This window comes from Antechinus flavipes, chromosome 3 (genome assembly GCF_016432865.1).
Source record: "Antechinus flavipes isolate AdamAnt ecotype Samford, QLD, Australia chromosome 3, AdamAnt_v2, whole genome shotgun sequence".
Lineage (NCBI taxonomy): Eukaryota > Metazoa > Chordata > Mammalia > Dasyuromorphia > Dasyuridae > Antechinus > Antechinus flavipes.
Window position 1 is genome coordinate 627,005,690 of NC_067400.1, and position 18,838 is coordinate 627,024,527.

The following is an 18,838-nucleotide window of genomic DNA, read 5'->3' on the forward strand; positions in this document are numbered from 1 at the left end:
TCTTCAAGAGAGATAATTTACCCCATTCTACCTCTCTTTTATTTTACCAAATGCAATCGTCTTTCTCACCTCTTTTTTGTTTTTGGATATCATGTCATTAAAGTAACTAAAATTTGTGCCCTCTGTCTCTGATAATGAGAAAGTTCTTCAGAATTACAAGTTTCACCTTTCTGTGTAAGGAAATAAATAACTTAATCTTATGAAAATCTTTATTATCTCTTTCCTATTTACTTTTTTGTTCTTCTCTTGAGTCATGTACTTGAAAATCAGATTTTGTATTTGGGTCTGATCTTTTCATCAGGGATACTTGAAAGTTTTCTATTTCATTGAATGTCCATTTCCCTCCAGAAGGACTATAATCATTTTTCTAGGCTGAGGGATTCTTGGTTGTAATCCTAGTTCTCTTGCCTCCTGGCACATCATATTCCAGGCCCTTTGGTCCTTTTATTAAGAAGTTGTTAAATCCTGTGTAATCCTGACTTCTCCGTAATCTTTGAATTATTTCTTTCTAACTCCTTGCAGTACTTTCTCCTTGAAATTTGGTTACAATGTTCCTGGGAATGTTCATTTTGGGATCACTCTCCAAAGTGAGTGGTGTATTCTTCCAATTTCTATGGCACGCTCTGATTCTAGGATATCAAGACAATTTTTTTTATTGTTCCACTTATACTGTTTATTACTATTTAAAAAAAATTTTCAGCATTGACAATTGCAAAACCTTTTATTCCATTTTTTCCCCCTCCTTTCCCCTCCTTCTCCCTCAGATGGCAGGTAGATCAATACATGTTAAGTATGTTAAAGTATATGTTAAATACAATTTATGTATACATATCCATACAGTTATTTTGCTGCATAAGAGGAATCGGACTTTGAAATAATGTACACTTAACCTGTGAAGGAAATAAAAAATGCAAGTGGACAAAAATAGAGGGATTGGAAATGCTATGAAGTGGTTCACACTCATTTCCCAGAGTTCTTTCACTAGGTATAGCTGGTTCTCTTCATTATTGAACAAATGGAACTGATTTGGTTCATTTCATTGTTGTAGAAGGCCACATCCATCAGAATTGATCATCATATAGTATTGTTGTTGAAGTATATAATGATCTCCTGGTCCTGCTTGTTTCACTCAGCATCAGCTCATGTAAGTCTCTCCAGACCTTTCTGAAATCCTCCTGCTGGTCATTTCTTAAAGAACAATAATATTCCATAACATTCATATACCATAATTTACCCAGCCATTCCCCAATTGATGGGCATTCACTCATTTTCTTGTTTCTGGGCACTACAAAAAGGGCTGCCACAAACATTTTGGCACATACAGGTCCCTTTCCCTTCTTTAAGATCTCTTTGGAATATAAGCCCAGTATTAACACTGCTAGATCAAAGGATATGCACAGTTTGATAACTTTTTGAATATAGATCCAAATCACTCTCCAGAATAGCTGGATGTATTCACAATTCCACCAACAATATATCAGTAGGACAATTTTTCTTGATAATTTCTTTAAGGATGAGATCCAAGATCTTTTTTTGATCATGGCTTTTAGGTAGTTCAACAATTCTCAAATAATACTTCTGGATCAATTTTCTAAGTCAGTTGTTCTTCCAATGAGATATTTCACATTTCCTTCTATTGTTTCATTCTTTTCTTGATTGTTTCTTAATATCTTATGGCATCATTAGCTTCTACTCATTCAATTTTTTTTTTTTTTTGGCTGAGGCAATTGGAGTCAAGTGACTTGCCCAGGGTCAAACAGCCAGGAAGTATTAAGTGTCTGAGACCAGATTTGAACTCAGGTCCTCCTAACTTCAGGGCTGGTGCTCTATCCACTGTGTCCCCTATCTGCCCTCTTCAATTCTAATTTTTAAGGAACTATTTTCTTCTGTGAACTTTTATACTTCTTTTTCTACTTGGCTGCTTTTATTTTTTTTTAAGGAGTTGTTTTTTTCAGTGAATTTTTATACATCCTTTCCCATTTTTTGTGCTTCCTTTACCAAACTTTTGATTTTTTTCATGATTTTCAATCTCAATTTTCTCAATTTTTCTTCTTCCCCTTTTATTTGATTTGAAAAATTCCCTCTAAGAACTTTCGATTCTTTTTTCGGTCTGAGATAAATTTACATTTTTCTTTGAGGCTTTTCATGTAATTATTATTTTTTAAATGTTCTTTTCTAAGTTTGTGTTTTGTTTATGTTAAAGTTTATGTTAAAATTGGGCTCATCTTCTAGGATGGAGGAAAAACTGCCCCAAGCTTTCAACACCAAGGAGATGAGGCTTTCCTGCTGATCTGTTGCACTGGGAAGCAGGATCATAGAGCCTCATCATTAACCTGTACCAGGGCTTACTTGCCTGGATGTCATCTGCACTGGATTGTTCTCCCTTTTTACCCAAGTGAGTTAGATTTTTTATGCTGATCATTTTTTGGAGGGGCAGGAAAATTCATTCCTTTCTTTTGTGGGTCCTGCTGTTCTGGAATTCATTTTGGGGCATTGTTTTACAGTTGTCTAGAGAGTTCAGGCAAATTCCTGCCTTACTCTGCCACTTTGGATCTGTGAATATCTACAGCATTAAAAAAAATTCAACTCAGAATATTATATTGATTGATTTGTACAAAATAGAAAATTTTTATTATAATTCATTTGAGACCATTGTACAAAATTATGTACACTGTCTTTTCATAAATGCTCCTTAATTCTGATATAGACATTATTTTAAAAAAAATACTTCTTTTAAATATCTATAAAAGGCACTGTCAAGTAATTCCTGGCTTCAGAAACAGCTCATATTAATCAAATAAGAAAAAAAGAAAATCAAAAGACTTGGTAGTTACAAAAGTCAGTGCTATGGATGCTTTACTGTGGAGAGTGGTGGAGATCTGAATCCTAAATCCTAAGACATCTTACCTTCACAGATTTACACTGAAAAGCAAAAGTGTGATGACTTCCATGCGCTGCTACCAGGGATCAGCTTTCCTTTATATTTGTCAGGAAGACTTTCTTATCTACCTGGTTTTGACTATGTTCACTCTGGATTACTAACTTACTTGGTACCTTGATTCTATATTTAGATGGCTTCAGAGGCTGTGGTAAAAAAAAAAAAATCCCAAGTATAATTCCATAAACTCCTCTAAATAAGTTGGGACTCCTCTTCTGGGAACCTAGAACCTTGGATTTAGCGTTTACCTCCTCACTTTCCCCAGTCTCTGGATAGAATGGCACATATTCCTAGATAGGATTAGACTGATACTGGCTAGCCTGAGTTTCAATCTCAAGCAATTCACATGCGGAACTTTTGCGCACTATGGGGTTCTCTTTCCCCATCATAGAGCAAGCTGTACTGTGTGGCCCACATTTCTAGCTCCTTCCCAGGTACCTGGATTGCAGGTTTAAGCCTAGGGCTTGTGAAGGAATCCACGCTTGCTGAGTCTTTGATGTTATATTAGCAGAATAGTATCCCCTAAGACAGATAAAACATGTTATAACTGACTGGGGTCGTAAAAAGCCTGGGCACTGGCTGCATGGTACCTGGAGGAAAGATGCTGGGGGTCCCACACAGAGCAGGTGGAGCTTGTAGATGGGTCACCAATGGTAAGGGCAGGGCAAGAAAACGTAAAAGGGGTTTGGCTGCTAACTTCAGTTTCTCTACCTCAGCTTCCTGCAGTCTCTTGGCTTTGGCTCTTCGATTCTGAAACCAAACCTTGACCCGTCTCTCCGTGAGGCTCAGAGAGGTGCAGAACTCTACTCGCTCAGCAGCTGACAGGTACTGTTTCTGTTGGAATTTCTTTTCTAAGGCCAGCCTTTGTGCTGTTGTAAAGGGCGTCCAAGGTTTTCCGATGTTCTTGTGTTTTCCGAGGGTGCGCCGTTGGGGACTGGGGGGCCCTGTGGGAGAGAGAGACAAACACAAACTATTTGGAATTCGATGACTTGGCCTTTAGGCCTTGCAGATTCTGGGTGACGTGATCCAATGACAACGTTATTTTCGTGTTTCACTGTTATGACTCTTAACTGATGTACCTGTTGCTGGAAGAGTTGATGGGGGTACAATACAATTAGGGTAAAAAGAGATGTCAAGATAACAGAGCTGGAAAGGGGGAGGGATGGAATTCAGAGAAAAAAAAAGAGAGAGAGAGAGAGAGAGCCAGAGATAGAGACAGATGGATATACACACAGAAAGAGACAGAGAGAGAAGGAGGGAGGGAGGAAGAAAGGGACAGGGACAGAGAGAGGCAGAGAGATAGGCAGAGACAGAGAGACAGAGACAGAGACAGAGACAGATAGATATACACACAGAGAAAGATTCAGAGAGACAGAGAGAAAAGGAGGGAGGGATGGAGAACAGGACAGAGACAGAGAGACACCAAGAGATAGGAAGAGACAGAATGAGAGACACAGAAAGAAAGAGAGAAAGAAACAGAAGCAGAGAGAAAGAGAGAGAAACAGAGACAGAGACACATACATACATACACAGAGTGAAACAAGAGGGAGAAAGAAAAAAGAGAGAGAATGAGAGAAAGAGGGGGAAGGAGAGAGAGAAATCTAGTCACAATTTAGATGTTGAATATAACATAATATGATTCCTTTTGCAATTAGCTTTTTTCTTGAACAAAAGTTTGCAATATTTGATTCAACAGCTGACAAACATAATCTCTCCTTTGGTTCCACAACAAATTAATAACAACAATAAATAACTGTACAAATGCCTTACAGATTTTATCTCAAAACATTGTGGTAGTTGGTGTTATTTTTCTTCTTTTACAATTGAGGAAACAGAGGCCGGCAGAGATTAAATGATTTACCAAGAATCACAGTGCCTGTCAGTGTCTGAGGTGGAATTTGAACTCAGGTTTGCTGACTGCTTGCCCAGTATTCTTTCCACTGCACCATTAGCTATATTTTGATTTATATGAGAATACAGTAAAAATACTCATTCATATATGGGTAAAATGGAAAAATGGTAGGAGAATTTAACAAGTTCTCTTATTGAGAGATGAAAGTTTATTTTTTGTTTTTATTCCTGAAACCAAACAATGAAATGAATTGTCAGTTACTATATAAAAATATATATACACACACTTATACTTAAAAATATATATATATGATTGATTTTTCCATTGTCTAATGACAATAGTGTATTAAAACTGTAAATCCACTTGCATATATTGCTTAGTTTTTCTGGCATGGTGCTGATAGACTGTCCAGGTTTTATAGGCACACAACAATGGAGTCAGCTCAATGGCTCTGTAGACCTGCAGTTTGATAGGCAGCCCGATACTTCTCCTCCCACACTTTCTTTCAAACCTTCTCAAATTCTAAGCTGGCTCTGGCAATGCAGGCATTAGACTTTCTGTCTATGTGTGCATCCTTAGAAAACACACTGCTAAGTATTTGAACTTAAACACAGCATTTCTTCATTTTCTTTAATTGATGGTCCACATTAGGATGATATGGTGCTGGCTGGTGGAGGACTTCTGTTTTCTTGGTAGTTTTTAGACCAAAATTATATAACAAGCAACAGAGACTTGATCCACACTATTGCATCTCAGTCTCAGAGGCTGGACTGAGTACACAATCATCTGTGAACAAAAAAATCAAACGCCAATTCTCCCTCTGCTTTAAGTCTTGGCTTGTAGCTTTATCAGGGTGGTAGCTCTTGAAGATAAAAACACTAGAATGGTTTTGCCATTTCCTTGTCTAGCTCACTTTAGAGATGAAGAAACTGAGGCAAACACCATTAAATAATTTTTCCAGGGTTACTTAGCTAGTATATGTTTGAAAACCAGAACCTTATAATATGTAGTTTATTAAAAACACATTAAAAATGAGAGACACAGGGAAGAAGGGGAAAAAGTCAAATAAAAAGTGCTAACAAAATAAAATATACTTGGAAGCAAAGAAAAGATAGACAGTTATGAATACACAATATATGCTTTCTTGAAATGGAAATTTATTGTTACATATTTTGAGTTCTCCCTGATGTTTTGCTGGGCGTGTGACAATTTTTTTTTCTTTTTCTGTCTTTTTTCTATTTTGTTTTTTTTCTCATTTTTTGTTTTAAATTAAAAAATAAAAAATAGTTTTCTGAAAAAAGAATGTACACATAATACACTTTTAAGTGTAATCTACATTATTAACATTTTTCCCATCATTTTTTTAAGTCTAGGTGGTTAAAAAACCAAACAATGAAATCCTGGTTCATTAAAAAAAAAAGCAGGTGGGGGGGAATCCTTAGACAACATTGCTATAGATTTGGTCTTCGATGGTCAGATCAGGAGGTTATATTCTCACTTTCATTCTGGACTTCAAAGAATATCTGAGAGAGGTGTTTGCTTGCCTCCTAATATCAAGCCCCCTGAGGGGGAAGTGTGAATGGGAAAAGGCCCTTCTGGTAAAAAAATCTTTTTTTCTCCCTTACCTGACTTTGCTATTCTGGCCCCCTGGGGGCTTCATTCATGGCCTAGATGTAAAGATCAAATAGAAAGGATCTAGTTCTTCTGACCCATTTCTGCTTCATCAAGAGAGAGGGTACTGAGCCTAACAGGAAAAAGGAAAGGGGTTTTTCTCTCCAGCTAAGACACTCACTCATTTCTCTCCCCACAGAGAAATTGATATTAAATCCTATCCACAAATTGCAGAATGAAATCACCTGTAATATCTGTAGGAACTACTTCTCCAGCCAGTCACCAAGACTGTGGACACAACTTTTGCCAAGATATTTCTCCAGGAAGTCAGAAGTAGGAGATATACCTTTCTTTTGTCCTGAATACAGCCAAGTCTCCCAAATGGGAGAATTCTCAGGACTCAATTTATGCCTCAAAAAAACTGATTGAAATTGGCAATCAGCTCAGCTCCTAACTGCACAGTCATGAAGCTAGGTCTCTGTTTCATTCACCAGATTATCTAACTCTTCTGTGAGGAGGACTGAAATACTCTGTGTGCCATGTCTCCAGCATGAGTCTTACTTCCTCCTATACAAGTGGCTGCTCACAATCAATTATAGCAATTATAGATTATTATCTATATTATTATAATCTATATTATCTAGTAAGATAAATTAATTATAGTAATATGGATATAATAGAGTAATATGGATCAGTGGAAAGAATCAAGACACCATGAGTCTCTTACTAACCCAGACAATCTTTTCTACAAAAACACTTTTCCCTGTCCTTGAACATTTGATCCTTCCCTTGAAACACCCTTGGTAACATAGCAGTCTCCCTTCAAAATTATCTATTGTGAATGCTCTAAGAGTTTTGATCTGTAGTCTGATTTGGATAATTCTGATTAAGACTATATGAAAACCTCATAGATTTGGCTTAGAGATAAGTGATTCGTGGGGAAGGGGGCTGGCTCCCCCCTAAGAATCAAATTGGAGGAAATTGGGATTGAATGAGTTACAGTGACACTATCTTGTGATTCAATTCTAGATCTAGTTTCATTTCCTTTAAATTCACTTATGGATCCAATCTAATTTCTGTTTTTTGAGAAAATTTTATTCAGTTATGGGAACTGGGAAAAAAACTTTATTGTGCTGTTTGAATCTAACTCTGCATGACTAGGAAGCTGGACCACCCCTAACTGTTGCTTAGACCTAGGTTTTGCTGTCCAAAAACTCAAGTCGGATTTAGACTGATACAAGAAGTTTTCTCATAATTATACATTTGAAGCAATCTCTCTCTTATCAAAAAAGTAGCCCCCACACTGGTAAATGAGTTAGTATTTCCCCGTTTCTTTGATCCAATACAAACACTTGGAGGCGTAACAGGAAAGATCAATAATCAATGTCTTAAATGATAGTAACACGCAAAATTAAGCACCTATTAGCTACAAGAATAAGATTTATTGTCCTCTGTAACTGAAGCTAAGTGTAGTCTCAGGTGAATACCTTTGTTAATCTTAGAAGTGTGACTAAATCATTATAAGTTTTGTTTTACATGTATAACCATAACAATCATCTTTATATTAAAATGAGCTTTAATGATACATGATATAAAATTAAAAAAAGAGCTGCTCTGAGCTTATGATGGAAAAGGGCTCTGCTTGAGCCAAAAGTCTACTTCAGTAAAAAGGCCCTGACTATTTACTACATAATTAGCCTATTTAATTTAGCCTAATTTAGTCTTGATTCATAAATGAATTCATCAATTCATAAGTGAATCAAGCAAACTATCAATACCTGTTGATCTAGTAGGTTGGGGTCTCAGACTATAATGATGCAAAACACCTCGGTTTTTCTTAATAAAAGTTGTGGTTTCTTTGCTCAGAAAGGGATCCCACTTTCTTTTTTTAAGAAGGAATGGGATAATTCTTTTTGTGATTTTGGGGGATTGTACCTGTTCACTCTCCTGGCTTCTTTTTCCCAGCTCTTAAAACTCACTCATCCCCTTCCCAACTTATTTTTCCTCCAATTAAAAATTAGATTTCCCTAATTTTTTGTCCTGTTTTGTAACCTGCTGTTTTCTTTCAATTAATTGGTCTTGTTTTTGTTTTTAATGCACCAAAAGAAAAATCTGTCTCCTCCATATTTGGGATCCAATGCCAAGCTGAGGAGATCTGGTCCCTATTTATTATATGATTGGTATACATTGTTCAATAAATCAATATGCTCAGAAGTTCAAACCTTTTTTCCCCCTCAATCATTTCAGATTCTACTTAACACGGTTACAACAAAAATCCCATCCTCTACCTAATTCCTCTTAATTCTACAGTTTTTCCATTTTTAATGAATTCCAGTTTCTCCTGTGTATAACTTGGCTAACGTAATTTTATTCTTATTTTCTCTCCCATTAGGTGATAAGCTAGGAATTGGATTGTCTTTAACTCTTTTTGGTATCCCAGGGCTTCAGATAATACCAGGCACATAATGAGTCATCAATGTATTTTCTGCTAATTGACTATTTCATTTCAAGTACATCATCACTCAATTTTCTGAATTCAAATCTAGCCTCAGATATTTAGTAGCTGTGTGATCCTGGGCAAGTCTCTTAACCGCATTTATCTTGATTCATCTGTAAAATGATCTGGAGAAGGAAATGGCAAGCCAATGCAGAAAGCAGAAAGAAAAAACTCGGCACAAACATCATGAAATAAAAGGCTGATGCAATTCAAGGACGACCATCACTATTAAGTAGCATCCTCTCCTTGTATCCTACTTACTCTCAATGTCCATTTAATTATTAAATTCCATTAATTATTAAATTATATTAAATATATTAAATTCTACCATTAATTATTAAAACCCCTTTCTATGCTTTCCCAACTCTATTTCATATTTACCATTCCCACTATCTTTTGCTTGCCATCATTTTGTCTGTACATACCTTGGGGTTTACTGCCTAGATTTCTTTCTTAAGAACAAAGCCTTAAATAAAACCACTCTGATTTTCATTGATTGGCTACCAGTAGGTCCCAGGCCAAGACCCATTTGGTCACTGTTTGGGTCCTGATCCACTTAGATTGAATGTAAATAGCAATCATTTATGCTTTGATTAGAAACCCAGGATCTTCCCCTCCCCGATTTATTTATTTACATTTTTTTTCTTTTTGTTTTTGGATTAGGTGAAAGAGTTGATTCTTGGTCTCAGTTGCTACCTAGCCTTAATTATTGAATGGGTTCAACCTCAGTAAGGCTGGGACCTGTTGAAGATCTTATTTTAAAAAGACCAAGGTCTCTCATTGCATCCAGGGCCATCTCCAGTTCTTCTGATTTATTTCTGGCCAATGGACCCAGATGGCTCTGGAGGGGAAAGTGAAGCAGATGACCTTGCATAGGCTTCCCAAATTTAACTCCAATTCACTCGCATGGCAAGACATCACCTCTCTGATTTCATGGCCCTCTTTAAGAAATGAAGGACAAATAACAACAAACAAGTTCTTAGAGAAAACAGTCTAATCCTGTTGTTTTCTTAAAGTTATAATTTTAACTAGAAAACTTTTACATCTATGTTTTAATACTTTTTCTAATCCCCCTTTAGGAGGATACTGTCCTTATATTTTAATTTGACAACAAATATAGAAAAAAAAATAAGATTTTTTCATTGTATGTTGTAGTTGATTAGTCATGTCTGATGTTTCTAGACCTCATTTGAAATTTTCTTGAAAAAGTTCCTGGAAGTTTCGGAATTATTTCTCACATTATTACATACTATGCAGGCAAAAAAGAACCTTTTGGTTACATAGGAATGGTGTGAGCAATGATATCTATTGGATTCCTAGGCTTCATTGTATGAGCTCACCATATATTTACTGTTGGGCTAGATGTAGACAGTAGTTTGCCATTTCTTTATCCAAAACAGGATTAAGTTTCTTCGTGTCCAGGGTCACACGTGTCTGAGATCAGATTTGAACTCAGGAAAATGAGTCTTCCTAGTTCCATGCTGACCATTCCATTCATGTAATCACCTAGCTAGCCCCTAAGAATTTTTATATTGCAACAGTATCAATACATTAACCAATAGATTTAACATTGTACTTATAAAACTTCTATTGCTCACTTTGCTTGATTATAAGAAATTTGTTATGAAAGGAAAAGAACGGGCATAGTTATAAAAATGTCAAGACTCATTCCCCTCCAGGGCGTAGACTGACCTGACATATACACAGTAGAGGGACAAACTCCCTCATCACTGTTTGATTCCAGACAAGAGTCTTATCTGATAGCCAATCATGTAGTCAATAGCTTATCAAAAGTCAGATTCAGGATTAACCAGCTGGGGAAATTTCCTGTTCAAAAAGGAAAAGCACAATGTGGAAAGTGAGTCAAGAGGCTCTTTACTTAGACCATACCAAGGTCATCCCCATAACTTTTCCCAGGAAACCTTTCTATAGAAGTTCTCATCAAAAGTTTGATATTCTCTGCAAAAGCCTTTACACATTGATTCCAATCAAAAAATTTCTCTCCAGTGTGAATTCTCTGATGTTGAGGAAGACTAGATTTCTTTTTGAAAGTCTTTCCACATTGATTACTTTAATAATGTTTTCCTGCAGATTTGAATTATGGCTGAAAGGCTTCTTACCTTTATTTGCTTTGTAAACCATTTCTCCAGTATAACTTTACTGATGTCTAATGATGTCTGAAGTCAAACTAATGGCCATTTCCTATTGAATACCTTGATATAATTATACTTGAGGAGGCTAAGACTGAATAATACCAATCTTTTCATGAACACATTCACTATCTTCACTGTACTGAAAAGAGTCATTCTCTGAGATCATTTTCTTAAATGGGACAGAATATTGTCTGAATCCCTTTACTTCTTTATCAAACACAGTAATTATTTTGATTTTTCTCTAACTTGATATTTGAGTCACAGATTTTTCTTATATTGAAGTTACAGGGACCATCACTTTGGTTTCTTTCATAACATTTTTCCATAGTAATCTCATACATTGCACACTTAGTCTTTGCATTGTAAGGGAATAAAGATATAGACCCATATGCATAGAAATAGATTTCCTCCATTGAAAAACCTAAACCAACATAGTCTATCTCAAGTCAAAAAGAAGAATTTTAGAACTTAATGGGCAGAATTGATCAATTGAAAATACCATGAACTCACGTCTATTGGTTGATGTAATTTTTGAAGAGCTTTACAAACATTGGATACTCACAACACGTCCATGATAATGATAGGATTCCCACTATACTTGGCAACTAAAGCCATTACAACATCTCTGTAGGAGACACTATACCTCAAACCTGAGACTAAACAGTTCTTTCCCCAGCACTAGATGACCTCATTCTTATTTCACTTCCAATCTTTCATTATTGATTATTCTTTTAAAGTGTTGTGCTCAAGTAAGATTTCTGCTTTTCTATATGGACCAGTTCTGATGCGTTACCAGCTGGTCATCTTTTTAAAATTTCTTATGCTTTGCTGAAAAATAGGTTTAAACTTTTACTTGTTATGTATTAGTTTTTGCTCTTATGTTCAACTTATTTTACATTCTATTCACATTCATTGATGCACACATATTAAAAACTGATATTATTCCATCATCTACCATGTTTTTGACCATAATGCATTATTTTTCTTGTTGAACCATTTTCAACAAACTTAGTTTTTATGATTAAGATAATAACATATCTGCCAATTTTATTTTTATTTTTTCCTATTTTCACCAGAAGCTTAAGATTCTATTATGGCCCATTCTTGGTTCATCGTATTCAAAATCATTTAAAAAATACAAATCTTTCTAGCACTTTCCCTATAACACAGGTGTTTCCTGTGATAACAGTTCTCATATACCTGCTTTTATCTCACTCACCTGGACAGGAATTTCTTGGGGCTTTTTGATCCAAGACTGGTGATGTTTTGCTATCTTCAAAATAGGAAAGCAAATCTTCTTTGAGAACTGGGATTCCTTGGCATGAGGAAAAAAGAACAGATGAGCATAGAGAGAAAAGTAAGACTTTATTCCTCTTTAGGGAAAGGGGATGTGCTAGCAAGGAGCACAGGATGGTTCCCTGGACTCCACAAGAATGCTGACATGGTGTTTATTATTGGAAGTTTGGAAGTTAGTAGGAAATCATGCGGCCAATTTGGAGTTAGAAAATTCTGTCTTGGTCTCCTTCATAGAAAGATGGTCATATATCTTTCCTTTTCTTGTTTTTAAAATTCTCTGCAGTTCCCTTTTTCAATTAAAATAGTCCTCAGAAAAGTTACAAATCATCTCCAAATGGCTAAGTCAATGGTCTTTCCATCCTTCTTGACCTGTCTGCCATCTTTAATATTGTCAGTCACATCTTTTTTTTTTCTACATGTTGCCTTCTCTCACCACTGTCTCCTGATTCTTTTCCTCCCCTATCCAATATTTCAATCTCCTATCTTTTTCCTTGATTATTGCTATCAGGGTATCACTTTCCTAAACACTCAGCCTTACAATCTAGGAATCACTCACCTCTCATTGTACACTCACAACTCCCCTTTTAATCTTTTAAAAAGTCCTATTGATTCTGCTTTTCTACTTTCACTACTTTCTTGGTTCACACTATATATCCTCAAATCTGTGGTGTTGCAAGACCTTGCTGGTTGGTCTCACTGCCTCAGTTCTCTCTTTAGTTTACTCAATCCTCCATGTAACATCAAATTCACTTTCCTAAATAAAGCACACTTTTGACCTCATCACCCCTTATTTAACAAGATCCAATGGTTTGTTACCACGAGGATTGAGCACAAAGCCTTTCATTTTCTTCCTCTCCCCTTCTTTGGCTGCTCCTCATGCCTAGAAAGCTTGCCCTGACTTCCCTGAAGTTGCACCTAAAAACCCATCCCCTAAAATAACCCTTTTTAAGTTTTTTCTCCTCATTCCTTCCTCTTTTGACTAGCCCTAATTTATCCTGGATACAATATATCTCTCCCTAATTATTTTCATCTAAATTGTGGACTCTCTGAAAATAGGGATCTATTCTTTGGATCTATGGCACTTAACTCACTGTCTGACACACAGTGGGTATTTAATAGATGCTTGTTGACTTGAAGAAAATATGGAATCACTTCCGCCCTTTTTGTATGCTTTCAGAAGATTTCCATATCCCAAAGTTCTAAACAAAGACTTTTTATAGAATGAGAAGTGAAAAGCCATAATGTCCAATTTCCTAATTTTACAGTTGGAGAAACTGAGGTTCAGAAGTTCAGTGACTTTTCCTGGATCATCTTGCTCAAAAGCATTTAAAAAAGAATACCTTTTTTTTTGTTTTGTTTGCATGCAGCACTTTTCCCTATAACCCAGGTGTTTTCTGTGATAACAGCACTCATATACTTGATTTCATCTCACTCACCTGGACAGGAAGTTCTTGGGGCTTTTTGATCCAAGATTGGTGATGTTTTGTTATCTTCAAAATCTCTAAGAACTGGGATTCCTTGGCATGAGGGAAAAAAAGAGAGGAACATGGAGAGAAAAGTAAGACTTTATTCCTCTTTAGGAAAGGGGATGTGCAAGCAAGGAGCATAGGTTGGTTTCCTGGACTCTGCAAGAATGTTGACATGGTGTTTATTATTGGAAGTTTAGGGATTAGTAGGAAAACATGCGGCCAATTTGGAGTTAGAAAATTCTGTCTTGGTCTCCTTCATAGAAAGATGGTCATATTTCTTTCCTTTTCTTGTTTTTCAAATCCTCTGCAGTTCCCTTTTTCAATTAAAATAGTCCTTAGGAAAGTTATAAACCATCTCCAAATGACTAAGACCAATGGCCTTTTCTCAATCTTCATCCTTCTTGACCTATAGGTCACCTTTAATACTGTCAATCACATCCTTTTTCTGTATTTACTGTCTAGATTTTAGGAACATTGCTGTGTCTTGATTCTTTTCCTCTCATGTCCAATATTTCAGTCAGTCCTCCTGTCTTCTTTCTTGATTATTGCTATCAGGTTACCATCTTCCCAAGTCTTACAATCCAGGAATCACCTCTCATTATCTGTCATACACTCATAACTCCTCTTTCAATCATTTGTAAAGCTCTATTGATTCTACTTTCCTAATAATTAACAATAATAATGGCTTTTTATTTTCAAAATATATGCAAAGATTGTTTTCAACACTCACTATTGCAAAACCTTGTGTTCCAAATTTTTCTCCCTCCCTTCCTTTTATCCCCATCCCCTAGATAGCAGGTAATTCATTACAAGTTCAATGTGCAATTCTTCTAAACAGATGTTCACATTTATCGTGCTGCAGAAGAAAAATCGGAATTGATTCTGCTTTTCTACTCTCACTACTTTCTTGGTTCACATTCACATAGCCTCAAACCTGTGGTATTGCAAGACATTGCTGGTTGCTTTCACTGCCTCAGTTCTCTCTTTAGTTTACTCAATCCTCCATGCAACATCAAATTCACTTTCCTAAATAAAGCCCACTTTTGACCAGGTCATCCCTCACTCAACAAGACCCAGTGGTTTCCTACCACCAGGATTGAGTACAAAATGCACTGGTTGCTAAAATCCTTCACCTTCTTCCATTCCTTTTCTTTGGCTGCTCCTCATGCCTAGAAAACTTAGCACAACTTCCTTGAAGTGACACCTAAAAACTTATCCTTTCCCAGTTTTTTTCTCTTCATTCCTTCCTCTTCTTTATTAGCTCTAATTTATCCTGGATATAGCAGATCTCTATATAATTGTTTACCAGTTTTCTTCTCCATTAGATAGTGGATTGTCCCTCACCTTTCTTTGTAGCTACAACATTTGACATTGTATCTGGCACACAGTAGATATTTAATAGATATTTGTTGACTTGAAAAAAATGGGACAACTGAGGCTCATCTTGTTTAAAAGTACTTTAAAAAGAACCTCCCCCTTTTTTTTTGCTTGCACGCAAATCTTTTTAGCACCTTTCCCTATAACCCTGGTGTTTTCTGTGATAACAGCACTCATATACTTGATTTCATCTCACTCACCTGGACAGGAATTTCTTGGGACTTTTTGATCCAAGATCGGCGATGTTTTCTTATCTTCAAAATGGGAAAGCAAATCTTCTCTGAGAACTGGGATCCCTTGGTGAGGAAAAATGAAGAGATGAGGACAGAAAGAAAAGTAAGATTTTATTAAGGGGACGTGTAAGCAACAATGACAGGTTGTAGTCTGTCCTTTGTTCTCAAAGAGGACCAAGATATCAGGGAGGTGATGCCATGACATGCAAGTGAATTGGACTTGAGAGAGGACTGTGCAAGGTCACCTGCCTCACATTCCCATCCAGAGCCATTTAGATCCAGTGTCAAAGGTTCTTAGAACCCCTCAAGGATGGTTGACATGGTATTTATTGTTGGAAGTTTGGGGATTAGTAGGAAATCATGCAGCCAATTTGGAGTTAGAAAATTCTGTCTTGGTCTCTTTCATAGAAAGATGGTCCTATTCCACAGCTTCCATTATCTAGAAAACAAAGCCAGCTGGTAGTTCAAGGATGAAAGCCCCGAGTCTAGATTCAGGAAGATTTGAGTTCAATTCTAGCTTCAGACACTTAGTAACTGTGTGCTGCTGGCTGTGTAACTTAATCTCTATTTGCCTTAGTTTCCTCAACTGTAACATGGAAATAATAACAGCACCAAACTCAAATTGTGAGGCCCCGTAAGATAATCTTTATAAAGTGCTTAGCACAGTGCCTGGCACATAGTAGGTATATATAAATGTATTTTTTCTTTTTTAATAATATTTTATTTTTTTCAATTACATGCAAAGATAGTTTTCAACATTTTTATAAGATTTTGAGTTCCAAATTTTTCTCTCTTTCTTCCTATTTGTTTCTCTCCCCAAAACTACAAACAACTTGACATAGGTTATATATGGGTATACATAAATTTATTTTTCCCATCAATTGCCTTGGAATTTAGGAGAAGAGTGAAACAAAGATAAACTTCGTGGACAGGGCAGGATTGAGTAAAGAGCTACAAATGTATATTGTTAACAAAAAAGATTTTTAAAGATTAGACTTGTCCTAAAGAGGGAGCCATTGCCTTGTTGTGTAGGCAGTTCCCTTCATTGCCCATCTTCAAGAAAAAGTTGCATGCTCACTTTTTGGAGAGTTTGCAGGCAAAATTCACCTCTAAGAAGGGGCTAGAGAATCAGTAGCAAGTCTAAAATTTTATAACACTTGTTTTTTGTACCAAGAAGCCACAAAAATTAGGAAAGATAAGAGTTTCAGGAGCAACTAAGGAAAGTCCTAGCTTCCTATCACAAAATGCAAAGACCTTTCCCATATTGGGAAAACCAAGCAGCTGGGGGAACTTAGGAGAGACTAGCATTTTTGTCTTTCTAATAATTGATAAATGCCCAAATCCTATACACGAGGGAAGTAAGGCACTCCTTTGATTACAGATTGATTTCTCAGGAGAAGTTGTTCTTACCCACAGAGAGCAGATTCTGGGAGTTTTCCAGCATGACTTCCTTGTAGAGCTTTTTCTGAGAATTGTCCAAGAGGCTCCATTCCTCCTGAGTGAAGTCCACAGACACATCCTTGAATGTCAGTGACTCCTAACCATGAAAATTTAAAACACATAGACTGAAATCCTTTTTGATCCAACCATTCTGGAGAGCAATTTGGAACTATGCCCAAAGGGCTATCAAACTGTGCATCCCCTTTGATCCAGCAGTGTTTCAACTGGGTTTATATCCCAAAGAGATCTTAAAGAAGGGAAAGGGACCTGTATGTGCAAAAATGTTTGTGGCAGCCCTTTTTATAGTAGCCAGAAACTGGAAACTGAGCCTAACAGTTGGAGAATGGCTGAATAAGTTATGTTATATGAAGGTAATGGAATACTATTGTTCTGTAAGAAATGATCAGGAGGATGATTTCAGAGCGGCTTGGAGAAACTTACATGAACTGATGCTGAGTGAAGTAAGCAAAGCCAGAAGATCCTTATACACAGCAACAACAAGATTATATGACGATCAATTCTAATGGACTTGGCTCTGTTCAACAATGAGATGATTCAAACCAATTCTAATGTCTTGTGATGGAGAGAGCCAGAGAGAGGACTGTGGAGACTGAATGTGGATCAAAGGATAGTATTTTCGTCTTTTTTTGTTGCTGTTTGATTGCTTTTTTTTCCTTTCTATTTCTTCATCCCTTTTTGGTCTGATTTTTCTTGTGCAATATGATAAATGTGGAAATATGTTTCGAAGAATTGCACACGGGGAGTAGGGGAAAGGAGGGAGAGAAATTTGGAATACAAGGTTTTCCAAGGGTGACTACTGAAGACTATCTTTGCACGTATTTTGAAAATAAAAAGCTATTATTTAAAAACAAACAAAAAAAGAAGCAGCAAGATTAACCAAATGTGAAAATGCCTTGATACTTATCTCTTTTTCCAACTCGCTACATATAGAACATGTTTGGATAATGGGTTCTTATTTGATACACTCTCATTTCATTATCTGCCATTTCCATTAGTGTAATCATTTGCTTTTGCAGAGACTCTATTTCTTAGGGCATGTTGGTTAATGTGTATGAGGTTCATCAAGCATGTGTGCTTGCAAAAAGCTTGAGTCCTGTCATTGATCCCCACTGGTTTTAGCCAGATTTAGGCCTGCGGCCCTCTTATCAGGAACTTTGTTGTTTAGCTAATTCTCTGACTCACAAAGATATCTTAACAGGATACTTCACCCTTTCCTTCAACCTGACTTTGTGTTTGAGTAAATAATTTTGTGATTACAAGCACTACTGCAGACCAAGATAGTACAGATCACCAATTTGACTTCCCTACCAATTCCTTATCTTTATAAACAATGTAGGATCAACATCTGTGGAAACAGAATGTTGTTCTCCCACCATTTATCTTTTTTTTTTTTAATAATAGCTTTTTATTTTCAAAATACAGGCAAAGACAGTTTTTAACATTTACCTTGCAAAAGCAAATTTTTCACCCTCCCTTTTCCCATTCCCTCCTCCAGATGGCAAGTAATCCAATATAGATTAAACATGTGCAATTCTTCTAAACATATTTCCACATTTACCACACTGCACAAGAAAAATCAGATCAAAAAGAGAGGGAAGGAAAGGAAGAAAAAGAAAGCAATTAAGCAACAACAACAACAAATTCTACCATTTTTTATGGAAAGAAATTTGGGAGAATCCATTAAAGAAATATGCCATTGACTGGCAGGTTAGAGAGTTTAGCAGATTAATCAAAGTTAGACAGGACAAAGATACCATTAAAGGGAAGACATTATGAGGAAGAGATGGAGTACCTCCTAGTGGGTTTAATCCTGAAAAGGGATTATCAGTCTTATCAGCTTTATTCCTCTACCTTCTCACTTTTTGCAAGCAGGAACCCTTAATGAACCTCATATACATTAACCAACATGCCCTAAGTAATAGTATCTCTGCAAAAACAAATTATAGCACAC

General features: G+C 36.4%; 1 protein-coding gene across 1 annotated transcript; it reads right to left on the reverse strand.

Moving 5' to 3' along the window:
• Positions 1-1,879: 1,879 nt before the first annotated feature.
• LOC127556666 (homeobox protein MSX-2-like) lies at positions 1,880-17,102 on the reverse strand. The gene is made up of 5 exons (XM_051989953.1): positions 16,837-17,102; positions 15,394-15,489; positions 13,784-13,864; positions 12,271-12,366; positions 1,880-3,882 (listed from the first exon to the last, which is right to left on the reverse strand). The coding sequence occupies exons 1-5, from the start codon at positions 16,868-16,870 to the stop codon at positions 3,461-3,463; spliced, it is 729 nt and encodes a 242-aa protein (XP_051845913.1). The 5' UTR covers positions 16,871-17,102; the 3' UTR covers positions 1,880-3,460.
• Between the last annotated feature and the right edge of the window lie 1,736 nt (positions 17,103-18,838).